The 14,809-nt window shown below is 42.1% G+C and overlaps 1 protein-coding gene across 5 annotated transcripts in view; it reads right to left on the reverse strand.

Annotated features, from left to right (window-relative positions):
• Nucleotides 1-3,576, reverse strand: part of DEPTOR (DEP domain containing MTOR interacting protein) — a 186,908-nt gene extending 183,332 nt beyond the window's left edge. The window contains exon 1 of one of the 5 annotated variants that reach the window (XM_089898779.1): nucleotides 3,261-3,572. In XM_089898779.1, the coding sequence (XP_089754905.1) occupies nucleotides 3,261-3,382 (122 nt within the window). In that variant the 5' untranslated portion in view covers nucleotides 3,383-3,572. Of the gene's footprint in view, nucleotides 1-3,260 lie in introns of all 5 variants that reach the window. The other 4 variants (XM_089898776.1, XM_089898778.1, XM_022555616.3 and 1 more) reach the window with 4 other exon arrangements.
• Between the last annotated feature and the right edge of the window lie 11,233 nt (nucleotides 3,577-14,809).

The raw sequence follows: 14,809 nt of genomic DNA on the forward strand, positions 1-14,809 counted from the left end.
GATTATAGCCATCCTGGGGATGTGAAGTGGTATCCAAATGCAGTTTTAAGATAGAAAGACACTCAGATACATTGAGCAAGGAAGTAAAATCTTTTACGACAAGGGAAAGCACAAAGAGATTAGGAAAAGGATCCTGCAGTCAGGCTGGAGAAGAAAGCAGGAGATGTTTTTAAATGTTACTCAATTTCATATCCTTATGCAACCAGCTGCCCTTACCAAAGTGTCAGGATTACAGAGCCAACCCCCGATTTCACATCTGGAGTTTATAATAATCATAGCAACAACTACTCTTGATTTATTGATTTATTTTACAAAGTTCCTTCCCATGTTATACCCCACTTGCTCCAACACCACAGATCCTCCATGGGAGGATATTATTATTCCCATTCTGCAGGCACAGTCGCTGAGGCCCAGAGTGGCTAACTGACTTGCCCAAGCAAAAGTAGTTCAAAACAAATACATACATCCATATATACATCCATAAATAAATATTAAATTAATAAAATTCACAGAGCTGGACCTGGAAGCCAAATTTTGTATTTCAAATCCCAATCCTGGCATCTCCTTTCCTTACCACCTTCATTCACCTCATCTTTGATGACCCAGAAAGCAATGGAAAGGAAAGAGAAGGCAGAGAGGAGGAATTGTCTGTGTGTCTGTGAGTGTGTGAGTGAGTGTGTGTGTGTGTACAGCAATTAGAGGCAGGAGGCCTGCACATCACAAAGTCCCCACAATCCACCTGTGAGAAAGCAGTTAGGGATGTGAAATCATGTTGTGACAGTGACAGCCAGGAGGGCTGCATCCCTACTCCTTTATGAGAGGTTCTTCCAGTAACCAAGAAGCTAGTGGCATGCATGGCCACTTAAATCCCTAAATTCTGAATATTACATCATCTGTATTTACAACAGTATCTTTAATTACATACACTAGTTATTCAAATATTGGAGTAATCACTATGTACTCTGTACTCAGCACAGTGCAAAGATGGTAGAGATTTTTAAAAAGCAATGATGACAGTTCCCCAAAGTAAAATTAAGTAACTAACATTTACTAAGCCTTTTACATGTAGCACCTCCTCATTTAATCCTCACAAAATTCCTGCAAGAGAAGTAAAACGGAGGCACAGAGAAGTTAAGTAAATTGTCCGCAAGTCACAGGACTAATAAATGGTGGAGACAGACTAAGAACCCAGGCAGCCCGTGTTCTTAACCACCAACCAATCCTTTCTGCTAGATCTTGCTCAGCTGGAAGTCACCTGTGGTGACACACAGAGACCAATAACACTCGTTAATTCCAACAACCATTTGTTGAATGCTCTTCAATACACGAAGCCCAGGGGAAAACTCTCACAACAACTGTATGAAGTGCTATCTTCATTGCCTTTCTACAGATGAAGAAACAGGCTCAGAGAAGTGAATTAACTTGTCCAAAGTCACAGAGCTATAATAACTAAGGCTGGCATGGTGCATACTATATCCCAGGCACTGATCTAAGCACTAACTCATCTAATTAATCCTCATACAATACAGAGGTAGGCTCCATTATTACCCATCGTTCTTAGTTAAGTAACTTGCCCAAGGTCCCACACTAGTAAGTAGCAAACCCAGATTCACTCTGGTTTTAAAGTCCTCCTCAAAACAACTTAATGTTAACTCTTGGCAACAAAGTGGCTGAGCAGAAATTCAAACCCAGGTCTATATAACCCGAGTGCGAGACAGCCCTCTATCTTCTTACCGACACACTAAGCCTAGTCCTCAAACTTGCTGCCGTGCAGGGGGGTGCCTGGGAAGAGGAGAAGTGCTCTGGGGACTTCCCCAACCAAGGAAGGGGTATTTAAGCATCTCGAAGTAGAAAGTGCTTTCTGGACAAACAGAGGCACCCTGCAGTTTATCATTTTAAAGGAAGTGAAACGTACCCAATTGAAGAGCAGATAAATTATTAAAGTGTTTCAAGGTGAATCAGAAAAGCTTTATTTTGATTTTTTTCAGTTAGAAAATCTCTTGATGGAAAATCTTTTATTCCCTTTAATTCTGACTATACATTAAAAAATCACCAAGGGATAGAAATGCGCAATTTGCCTCTTGTAACTTTAAACTCAATTAATTCTGACCTCCAATATTTACTTTCTCAATCTAAGGGCAGCAAGCAGGGTGGTTACCAAACCTTTAGGGATCGTTGCAAGAGTCTCTCTCCTTTGGGTCCTGAAACACAGCATTTTAGAAACCAAAACAAGCCTGGAGATTCAGGCCAAGAACTAGAAGTAAGAGGCAAGCGCACCGTTCCGATGGGACAGGGGCCGGCATGCAAGTTTTGGCTCAACCACTGTAAAGCCAAGGGGTTTTTCCCCCTGGCAAACTGATTAATGACTACAAGACGGGCAGCTGCGGAACCGGTCATACCATAAGGAGAATTCTCAAACATGAATCCAAGAAGGACCAGGATGGGATGGAAATGATAAAGCGGGCGGGAGGGGGTCCTGAATCTGGGGGTAACTGCCTGTCCTGGACGCAGTGACACACATCAAGTCCCAACTCCTGCAGCAGCCGGGGGCCAATGGACCCTGCTGCCTAAAATGTGCGCGCTGGGGGAGCTGGCAGCAGGGCAGCGGGACAAGGTGCCTCCACGCCCCCTTGCGGACCCAAATAATGACGGGTGAGTATGTGCCAATTAAGTGATAGGTACAGTGTTTCAGAAATGTTCTCAGTTTAGCCCCCACCACAACCATTCAAGGAAGTTGCCGTGATCAGCCCCATTTTACAGATGAAAATACTGAGGCTCAGGGGAGTGAAGCCAGACTTGCAAGCCAAAAGTAAAACCTTAAGTGAAAGGGATTTGGTCTGGCTGGGGCCGGCGGGGGGCCCGGCGGGGGGCCCTTCACCTGCTCCTCTTGCTCTCTGAGCGGAGGAGGAGCTAGCTGTCAGCCAGGAGGCCTGTCAGCTCCCGGGTGCCCGGGCAAAGAGGGCGCGCGCGGTCGGCAGCAACGCGTCTACGGGGCGCAGGGCTGCAGCTGCTGGGCGAGGGCGCAGCAAGCACCGCGCGCCCGCCCGCGTCCGCCTCGGGAGCCCGGCGCCAGTCCGGAGTCCTCAGGGCGCCGGGCTGCAGCAGCTAAACCGCGGCGCGGACGGTCGACGCGTCCGCAGGCGTCCCGGAGCGCCGCGCGAGTCGCTAGCCACGAGCCACGGCGCGCGCGCGCGCGACTGCCACGGACACTGGCTGGCAGTGCCACCGCTAGCCTCCCCCGGCACTGCCCCTCATCTTACCGTAGCTGCTCTCCGGTGACCAGGACCTCAGCCATGCGCTCCAGCTCCCTTTGCTGCGCCCCGCCACTCCCGCTGGTGCTGCTGTCGCTGCCACCGCTGCCAGCGCTGTTGCCCTCCTCCATGGTCGGGGCTGCGCCGCTACCTCTGTCTTCGCGGTCCGCCGCGGGTTCGGGTATTAAATCAGCCTGCCCTCACTGAGGCCTCCCCCGCCATCTTTGTTAGGGGCCGTCCCGTAGTTCAGACGCGATTGGCTGGAGAGGGAATCCCTTGTGGGTAGGCTGAGGCGCTCGGCGAGTCCGCCCCAGTAACTCCAGCTTGGGGGCGTGGCTGGAGCCCCTCGTGGTCGGGGGCGGGGCCGAGAGAGGAAAATATCAACATCTGGGCTGGGGGCGGTTCTGCGCTAATTGTGCTGTTTGAGGTCGAGTTCGTCGTGGACCTCTTCCATTACCCACAAAGCTCATGCTGTGGGATCCTGGGGACGGGCGGGGAGGTTACTAGACACGTGTGGAGGCGTTTTTATGATACTGTCCATGTCCCAAATTGCCAGAGTGAAAATAATAATTTAGCTAAATAGTGAACAATGAAGGCTGTACATGTCATCGCAGGGCTTAAAAAAATTAAAGCAACCTCCTCACCAAAGACAGCTTACTTACCTTACGGTGTAGTCAATAAAGAACGCTGGCCTGGGAATCAGACAGACCTGGGATCCAGCTCCACACCTATAATTTTGTAACTAAATGTGCTTAATCCCCAGTTTCTTCCTTTACAAAATAAAAATAATTGTGGCTATCATCTGTTGACATTCTGCTGCATTAAAGACGCTTCAGGTAGCTGTTACCGTCTTTAACTGCAACAAATTATAAAATGAGTATTGTCCTCGTTTTACTCAGGAAGCAGGCCCGGAGAGATGGGGTAACTTGATCCAAATTCTGCATAAAGTACGAAAATCGTTTAACAGAAGTAGAGGTCCCGGAGATAACGAGATTAACTGGCTGTTGCTCATGTTTTAATTCTGTAATCATTACATAGACTATCAAAAGTTTGCATGGGGGGCTTCCCTGGTGGCGCAGTGGTTGAGAGTCCGCCTGCTGATGCAGGGGACGCACGTTCGTGCCCCGGTCCGGGAGGATCCCGCGTGCCGCGGGGCGGCTGGGCCCGTGAGCCATGGCCGCTGGGCCTGCGCGTCCGGAGCCTGTGCTCTGCAACGGGAGAGGCCACAGCAGTGAGAGGCCCGCGTACCGCAAAAAAAAAAAGTTTGCATGGGCTTCAAGCTCAAAAATGAAGTTTCTATCCTGATTCTGTCCTTTACCAACTTTGCAAACTTATGCTAGTTACTTAACTTTTCTGGGCCTCAATTTCCTATCGATAAAACAGGAATAATTCCTACTTTATAGGGATGTTGTGTGGCTTAAATGAAATAACATTACGTAAAATTTCCAAGTACATGCTATGTATTCAATAGATGTTCTCTTTAATATCATTACTGCTTTTAATACGAAGAAGAAGAGAAAGAAGGAAAAAAAGAAATTCTTGCCAGATACTTTCCATTATGAGTTTTTGATGCTAGACAAAACACTTTTCCTCGAGTTATCTCTAATGAATTTTTTATTATTAATAGGCCTTCAGAATGAAGAAAAGAGAAGTGCAGACCTAGCCCCACTAAATCTCTCTTTGATTTAATGGTTTTAAGCTTTTTGAAAGTGCAAAATGAAAAAAAAATTTACCTATTCCTAATTATCCATTGTTCAAGCAACATTTAGTTTTATCCAAAAGCTCTATCTACATATTGTAAATCGTATCACTATTATGATTGTCTTCTGGTTTTTCTCCCTTTAAATCTAGTCATGTGTGGTTTGAATTCAGACAGATTCCTTTACCTGAAAAATAAAAATGAAAAAAAATTTTTTGTAAAATACTTTCTTGTTTAATAGTTTCTGATAAAAATTTCAAGATCAAAAACTTTTATCATACAAGTTTATGATTAAAAAAAAGCCTATTAAAAAAAGCACCTTAACATAAGGGGGAAAAAATCAAGTCAGTAACATACCTGATACCACTACTCCAGTGAGAGATAGCGCAGAATTTATTTTTCATGCTTGATGAGAAGATTGTGTGTGTGTGTGTATGTGTGTGTATAAATGTGAACAGGAAATGGGGAATTGGCATGCTATTATTGTTTTAACCTTTCTTTTGACATATGAGACACACCATGTTCCACTGGGTTAGAAGACAGCCCCTTTTTCCTAACTTAGGGAAACGTTAGTGAACTGACTCTTGAGGACATGTGAGCATAAATGCCAGGACTCTGAGCTCTGGAGCAACTGGTCCCAGAATAAAGTGGGATCTATAGGTATTGCTAGATGAGAGAAGGCTGCTGAAATGGCAATTAATACAAGATCTTCAAAGGGCTAAAAATTCTAGCAGATTTTGGTTTGACTCCTGGCTCCATTAGAGAAAGTTCATTATCTTTTCTATGTTTTTTCCCTTCTTTGTAAAATCAGGATCATACCACCAATCCCATTGGGTTGTTGCGAGGATTAAATAAAATTGAATAAGCCCACTTATCATAGGTAGAAACTATTAAATGTGAGGCTTCTCCTCCAGCGCACCCTACTCACCTGCTTCACGCCTTCTGGCCATTTTGGTGTTCTGGAGCCAGTGCTTCTCAAACTCTTGGTAGATAAGGATCAAATGTGTGTGCGTGTGTGCTTGCACAGGTGTGTGCCTATGTGTGTTTTCAATCCACTGAAGACTGACACTTTGGTAAAATACAGTAAAAAAGAAATTTAAAAAAACATACAAAGCACAAGCCCCAATTTTTTATTGTTGTGGTCAACAGACAGAAAATTGTCAAATTTCTATAAACCTTTATAAATGATTTCTCTCAATATCTGTATGTCTCAGTGTCTCTCAATACAGGTAATGGTTACCAGCTGGCCGACCACGCTTTGAATAGTTCTGGAAAAGGGTGAGCAGCAATGTGAGAAGATGAACTTGATTAAAACCTGTGAAAGAATACTGTCAACTATGAAGCTTAATAGCATGTTAGCTATCATCACTGTTATTGCCTCTTCGTATATACCTGTATTATTCCCACCTGATCTTAAAGAACTCAAACCCCACCTTCTCTGTGCTATCTCCTTGCACTCCCCAAAGTGGCGTGTTGCTCTTGTCTACACATTCTCATAGTATTCGAAGACGTACGTTATTCTTAACCATTAATGGAAGTCTGGAATCTCCAGCTGCCATAATTTTTATTCTCCTTTTGTGAATGGAAGCAGATTGATGGTTTAGCAACATCCTGTCCAGATATTTCTGTTGATCATTTAAGAAGGGAACTTGTCTTTAAAAATTAAATGTAAAGATAGAGAAAAATTAAGTATTCATGTGTTCATTACTTGCACCCATTTTCAACATTTTTGTCACCTTTTTGTAGCGATAGAAATAAAACATTACAAATAAATTTGAGGTCCTCCAGTCCCAGCCCTGCTCGCTCCCAAGTTCTTAATGCTGTAGTGTCAAAAATACTTAATCTTTGGTATATGCTACCACCTAGTGGTCCATTTTGCAATGACACTAAATGATACTGGGTCTCCTGCAGGAAAAGGGCCACGTTCAGGAAGGCTTCCGGGAAATTTGGATGGGGTTGGGGAGGAGAGTGTAGTTTGTCTCCTTATTGGGCGTTTTCCCGGCTTTTAGTGAGCATGGACTAGGGATACTAGGTATTGTCATTTTCTTGAGACAACACCTCACAAAGAAGAAATGAATTGTCCTAAATCCTGAATGTTTTTCCTATGTCCTGTGGGATCTTCAAGTGTAAGAAAAACCTGTTTGCAGTTAACTGAGCTTTAACCTAATTTGGTTTTACATAGAAACACAAGATATTTTTAAATTTTAAAAATGTAATCTTGAATTGTCCATGGATGCAATTATTGTGTACATCAAGAAAAATTTGCACTTTGTTCTGTTCAGAACTTTACCAAAAAAGGTTTATCATTGTATAACATTGCTTCACCCACCATTTGTGTGGTACCGTGAGAACAACACACCTTTTTCAGTGCATTTGTTAGATATTGCATGCCTGTGTGTGTATTTGCATAGGAATATATTAAGCCAAATTGTAAAATACCAAATATAAAAAAGAAGTGATGGCAATATTCAGTTAAATATTGTCTTAGTTCTGTTATTCTAAAATTATTCATTAGTTATAAATATCTGATGACCACTCTAGGCCTTCTACTAGAGTCATTTGAATATTAAAATACACATTATTTTGTTATATGTGATTTTCCTTTTCTATTTCTTCCCTATATTTCAGCATAAGGGCATCATATTGATTTTCTTTTAAATAATGCACCTAGAAAACTTATGTTCTCTATGAATTTAATGACAAGAAAATAAAGTGAGCATCACATACTATCTATTATTTTTAAAGGGGACATTGAGTTAGATGGGATTGAAAATTTTTTAATGGAATAACAATGTTATATTTATTGAGCTCTTTCTCTGTGACTGGCCATGCCCAAAGGGTTATACATGTGTTAAACAATTATTCCTCAAAATAACCTTGTGAGTTGGCCACTTTTTCTTTCTTTCTTTTTTGTTGTTGTTGTTGTTGAAGTATTGTTAATTTACAATATTGTGTTAGTTTCTGGTGTACAGCAAAGTGATTCAGTTATACATGTGTATATTCTTTTTCCTATTCTTTTCCATTATAGTTTGTTATATTGAATATAGCTCCCTGTGCTATACAGTAGGACCTTGTTGTTTATCTATTTTGTGTATAGTATCAATAGTTTGTGTCTGCTAATCCCAAACTCCTAATTTATCCCTCCCCCAATTCCGCTTTCGTAACCATAAATTCTTATTCTCTGTCTGTGATCTGTTTCTGTTTTGTAAACATATTCATTTGTATCACTTCTGTTTTTTTGGCTGTGCCGTGCAGCTTGTGGGATCTCAGTTCCCCAACCAGGGATCTAACCCGGGCCGTCAACAGTGAGAGCACAGAGTCCTAACCGCTGGACCACCAGGGAATTCCCTGTAACACCTTTTAGATTCCACATATAAGTGATATCATATGATATTTGTCTTTCTCTATCTGACTTACTTCATTCAGTATGATAATCTCTAGATCCATCCACGTTGCTGCAAATGACATTATTTCATTCTTTCTTATGGCTGAGTAGTATTCCATTGTATATATATATATACACCATGTCTTCTTTATCCATGGTTGCTTCCATGTCTTGGCTATTGTAAACAGTGCTGCTATGAACATTTGGGTGCATGTATCTTTTCAAATTAGAGTTTTCTCTGGATATATATTGTAGTTTGTATCTGCTAATCCCAAACCCCTAATTTATCCCTCCCCCCCGCTTCCCTTTTGGTAATAATAGGTTTGTTTTCTATGTCTATGAGTCTGTTTCTATTTTGTAAATAAGCTCATTTGTAAACTTTTTAAATTGCGGAGTAATATTTCATTGTATATATACACCACATCTTCTTTTGTTGATGGATACTTAGGTTGCTTCCAAGTCTTGGCAATTATAAATAATGCTGCTATGAACATTGGGGTGCATTTATCTTTTTGAATTATGTTTTTCTCCAGATATATGCCCAAGAGTGGGATTGCTGGATCATATGGTAAGTCTATTTTTAGTTTTTTGAGGAACCTCCATATTGATTTCCACAGCGGCTGCACCAACTTACATTCCCACCAACAGTGTAGGAGGGTTCCGTTTTCAAGGATGTATATTTTAATCCCTATGATAATTACTTAAAAATTGCAAAGAGAAAGGGCTAAAAGATCAATTGATAAATTATAATGACATTCTTTTTTAAAAATTCAAGTAATCCACAGGAGGGCAGAAAAGGAAGGAAAGAATTTTAAAAAGGTGGGGAAAAACCCCAAATAAAAAAGTGGCAATTTCACTAGGAAAGACCAGGTGCTAGGCCACAAAACAAGTCTCAATAAAATTAAAATAATTGAAATCATATAGAGTATGTTCTCCATGTATAAGCCATACCCTAATGAATGACATTAAGTTAAAAATTAATAAATATCTAGGAAATCACAAATATCTGGAAGTACAGTCTACTCCTAAACAATTCATGGGTCAAAGAAGTAATCACAAAGAAAATTAGAAAATATTTCAAGCTGTGTGATAATGAAAGATAACTTTTCAAAATTTGTGTGATACAGCTAAAGCAGAGCTTTGAGAAAAATTTATAAACACATTTTTAACTGTTTATATTAGAAAAAAGAAAGGTCTAAAATCAATGATAAGAACCTAGAAAAAGAAGAGTAAAGCAAACTCCAAGTAAATAGAAGTTAATATTTCATAAATATTCCTTCTCCTTTTTCCAGTGGGCATAAGGAAACTTTTGGGGGTACAGAGAATGTTCTGCATTTTGATTGTGGTGGTGGTGTCACCAGTGTATAAATTTGTTAAATCCTTAAATTGTACAATTTAAACGCATGCAATTTATTTTACTTAAATCGTAACTCAATAAAGTTGATTTAAAAACAAAGGAGTCGTGAGGCAGCAGTGCCTCCTGTAAATTAAGGGAATAGCAGGGGCACCTGGGTGAGGGGGTGGGGAGGGGATGAAGATTGTATAAGATCTTATGGGCCTTGATAAGGACTTTGAGGCTGTGGACACAGAAAAATTAAGATCAATAAGACAAAGTGCATTGCTCACCACCCAGCTCTATAAGGGTAAAGTCATAACCCACTGCCATTGACCACCGCCAGTGCACCCTGAAAGGAATTCCGGATGAAAAACAAGATGAGGCATTCTATGCTTTGGATGAGCAGTGCCTTAGATAGATGCATATCTCAGTAAGAATTTCAATGATGCTAGATTATTGCATCTTCCCATACACAGAAAAGCATTAAAATCATTAACTAGAGATATCAGCAGTCATCTTTTACCAAGATGTATGATTGACTGCACATATTTCCTAGCCAAAAATCGTGTATAAACTGGTTTTTCCCCTACCTCTTCAGAGTTGTGTGGTTGTCTCCCAGGCTCTAGTTCTCATTAAGATCCTGAATAAAACTGAAATTCACAACTCTTTCATTGTGTATTTTTCTTTAAGTTGTCAGAATTTATTCTGAAAGTGATCAGAATCCTTTGGTGGATTTTGAACAGAGGAATGCTGTGATCTGACTTACGTTATTGCAAGGACTGCAGAGATAATGTATACAGGATACACACCTGAGTGCTTGACTCAGTAAATATTTAATAGATATGTCTTCTCTTTTCTAAGGCAATGGAGAACAAAACGGCAAAGCAGGCTACTCTGTGAAACGTGAAACACTACCACCATCTAGTGGGGAAAATCCTGTTCTACAAGCAAAGCCTAAAATGTTTAATTAATAAAGGATATGAAGTTAAAATCTAAACTACTGTATTTCCCACAGAATGAAATAAATCTTGCTGTGAATCAGCACTTCCTTACCTGAAGTGATTTTAAGTAAATACAAGGTAATGTGGTTTCCAAGACACTATTCTGTTTTTCCTACCATGTGCAATTCTTTCCTCCAGGGAGGTATTTCTTTCAAGGCTTCCACCTCCACTGTTTGGTGAGATTTCATCTTTAGTCCAGTTGTTAGTTGAACATAACACTCTTGCTGGGTGATCTTGTTACCACACCAAACTTGGGTCTGCTTGCCTGATGTGCAGCAAAGCCAATCTACTGACACCAGGTTGTGGTGAAGAAAAGTGAAACCAAGCAGGACCCTGTGGGACTCCTGGGCACAGAAGCCTTTCAAACAGTTGCTAATCAGGGAAGGGAAGGGATGCAGAGACAAGGGAGGAGAGCCAAGAAACAATAGTGCAGCTTTGGGGCAGGGTCCTGGCTCCCCTTCAAGGGAATACACACAACAATATCTTTGAGCTCTTTTACAGAACTAAAACCCCCAACAAATGGAAGATGTTAGCATTCTTCATTCCAGAGAAGGTCACAGTTTGATATCCTGGAGAAGCTCATCAGGAGAACAACTGAGGCCAGATTAAAGGAGTGCAGGCCCTGCGCACACCCTGATCCTTATCAGCAACTCCACCCTCGAGCCACTGCTATAAAACTCACCAAATCCTCCCAGGTTGGGGCATACAGTTTTTCAGGGCACAAGCCCACTGTGTCGCCCTTTGCCTGGCAAAGCAATAATGCTATTCTTTTCTACCTCACCCAAAACTCTGTCTCTGAGATTCTATTTGGCACCAGTGCACAGAGGCCGAGTTTTCATCCAAAGTACAGCTTTATTGCAAGGTGCTCAACATGGGGCTAAACAAGAACAGGCAGCTCATGCTCAAATGACCAAACTCTCTGACGGCTTTTCAGGAAATGGTTTTTAAAGACAGTGTGAGGAAGAGAGTCATAGGATGTGTAATCAACTCACATACAACTCTTCTGATTGGGTGGTGGCGGGGTAACTGGGTAGTATTTCAGGAGTCAACATCATCAACCTTGTTCCGACTGGTCTGGGGTCTATGTGCTGGTGGTCAGCAGTTAGCTCCTTCAACCTGATGGGGGTTTTAGTATCGGCAAAACAACTCAAGGATATGGTTCAGGATATTATCTGTAGCCCTTGAGGAGGAACTAAAGGTCCTTGATTTTGTTTGATGGCTAAACCATTGTTATTTTGTCTTGCTTGACTGTTTTCCTTTGTTTCTGTATTATCTCACTTCTCTGATTAACTTTGCTCTTTGGAACTAGGTAAAGGCCTAGGAGGCTAAAGTTCATCTATAAACGAGAAGAGGGGATGGGGGGTGTGTGTCTGTCCTTGGAAAGGTCCCACAGGGTCCTGCTCAGCTCCCATCTCATTCACAGGCACCCTTGTAATTACCATATATGTGCATTTAAAAGCTTTATCTTTTAGCTCCTGGCCAAACCTTTTTTCAAACTCCAAGTTCTAGATCCTCACATGTATATTCTCACAGCAACTCAATCTCCAAGTATCAAATCCAGAACTCATCTGACTCCAAACCTATTCCTACCCTTCCTACAATATGTTGTAAATGAGGGGATGCAGTTGCTCATGCAGGAATCTAGAATTCATCCTTCATTCTTTTCCCTCTCTTACTACTCTCCATGTCTAATCAAGTAGCCACTGTTGTCCTTTCAATCTCAAAAATTATTTCTCAAGCCCAGCCACCCTCATCAACCATTTAAGATCTTACTAGTCTCCTTCTACACTTGTCTCCCTTCAATCTGTGCCAGGAACTCTTTTTCTCCCTTTTCCCTCCCCTCCTCACTCATGTATGATTTATTACCTGTCCGTTGAAGTTATTTGTCTGTATGTCAGGTTTTTTTTTTTTTGTTTGCCACACCATGAGGCATGCAGTATCTCAGTTCCCTGACCAGGGATTGAACCCGTGCCCCCTGCAGTGGAAGTGCAGAGTCTTAACCACTGGACTGCCAAGAAAGTCTCCATATGTCAGGTTTTGTAATACTGAGGAAAAATATTTTAAATATATTTTATTACACATGTTTAATGCATGTATATGCTCTCAGTGTTAAAATTTATACAGTAAAGAAAAACCAGAAATCCTTTTTGATGTCCCCCTGCACGCCCCTCCTTAGAGGTAAACATTATCACAACTCATTCATTTATTCACTCATTCAACTGTTCAGCAAATATATATGAAGATCCATTATGTGCTGGGCACTCTGCTTAATGATGACTGAAAACATATCCTAGTGAAGTTTATAGCTTACAGTCTTAGAGAAAAAAAAAACCAACCAAACAAAAAAAACCCCACATTAAGTAATTACACAAATGTAAAATTACAACTTACTTAAAATCTAGGCATGAGAGGTACCTTTGGCATGAGATATATATTTGACAGGCTTGACCTGATCAGGGAGGTCAGAGAAAGATTTCTGAGAAGTGACTATTGACCCAGAGTTGAATGATCCAGTGTAGTAGCCACTAGCCACCTGTGATTATTTAAATTTAAATTAACTAAAGTAGAATTTAAAATTCAGGGACTTCCCTGGTGGTCCAGTGGGTAACACTCTGAGCTCCCAATGCAGGGGGCCTGGGTTCGATCCCTGGTCAGGGAACTAGATCCCACATGCATGCTGCAACTAAGGGCCTGCATGCTGCAACTAAAGATCCTGCATGCCGCAACGAAGATCCTGCATGTCACAACTAAGACCCAGGGCAGCCAAATAAATACATAAATACGTATTAAAAATAAAATAAAATGCAGTTCCTCATTCACATTATCCACATTCCAAGCAGTCAAAAGCCACCTGTGGTTAGTAGCTACCAAATTGGACTGTGCAGATATAGAATATTTCCAACATCTCAGGAAGTTCTGTCAGACAGTGCTCAGCAAGGACTCTGTGCTTTCACTGTGAGGGCCCGGGTTCAGTCCTTGGTCAGGGAACTAACATCCCACAAGCCACATGGCAAAAAAGTAAAATAAATAAAAGACACGTGCTCAGCAAGAGAAGAACATGCCAGACAAACAGAGGCCCAAATGGTGGGAGGCACCGAAAGATCTTATTGTAAGCCTGTGTGCCTGATGTTAGGAGGAAGCCTTGAAGAGGAAGAGGGAAGCAGTAGTAGATGAGGCGGGATATAGACCTTCCAAATCGCCAGAGGGAAAAAAAAATCAAACAAAATCAGTTTAATGAGGGACAGTGAAAAAATAAGAAGCAACAAAACCAAAAATGTTCAATAAATAGAGAAAAAAAGAGAAGTAGTCAAATATTTATATTACATCTAAACTTGCATACCGTGTATGTGAGCCTGTGTAGATCTGCTCGGGGAAAAATGCTACATTCAGCACAGCCTAAGATCTAGGTTTGGTAGAAGATCTTATCTTGATGTATTAGAAGACACCTTAGAGAAAGCCGAGGGAGCAGTTTACACATCCTGTAGTGGTGAGTTTGTCTCCCCAGGACACTGCAGGGCCTTGCCCACCTCAGGAAGGTGCTTTCCTCTTGACACGGGGTCTCAGCCCCTCACCTGCCACCCAGCCCAGACTAGGTACTCAACGAATGGATGGATCTAGTCCGAGCCATAGATTCCCAGATATAATGAGTAGTCCCCAGACCCAAAGAAGTGAGATGTCCTGTGCAATTCTACCAGGACCTCACTCCCGGTCCAAGGTGTTTGCACAAACTCGGTGCGGTATTTTTCGAGCCGTAATAGACGAGACTGGAATCAGACTTTACTACCTCCTGGCTGTGCCACCTGGGGTAAGGAGTTTGCTTCCTCATTTGCAGAACGGTATTTAAAAGGGTCCACTTCACAGGGCTGTGGTGAAGTATTCATGAAATTATGCATGCAAAGTGCTTATTGCAAGACCCGCCACTGGCGGAAAACGCGACTATTTTGATGGCGAGGAAATGGGGGTATTGGCAGGAAACAGGGCGGGGAGGAGGGCAGCGGAAGCGGTGGAGGAAGGTTCCACGTGGCGCCCCGCGGGGTCGCAGCTCATCTCCCGCCAGCTTCCGCCGAGAGCTCCCCGAGGAGGCCGGGTTTCTTTCCAGCAGCCGCTCCTCGGCCTGGGGTGACCCGGCAGGCCTCG

The sequence above is a fragment of the Delphinapterus leucas genome, chromosome 17, assembly GCF_059928025.1.
Source record: "Delphinapterus leucas isolate spDelLeu-1000000601 "Yukka" chromosome 17, BTC_Dleu_Yukka2, whole genome shotgun sequence".
In the NCBI taxonomy this organism is placed as follows: Eukaryota; Metazoa; Chordata; class Mammalia; order Artiodactyla; family Monodontidae; genus Delphinapterus; species Delphinapterus leucas.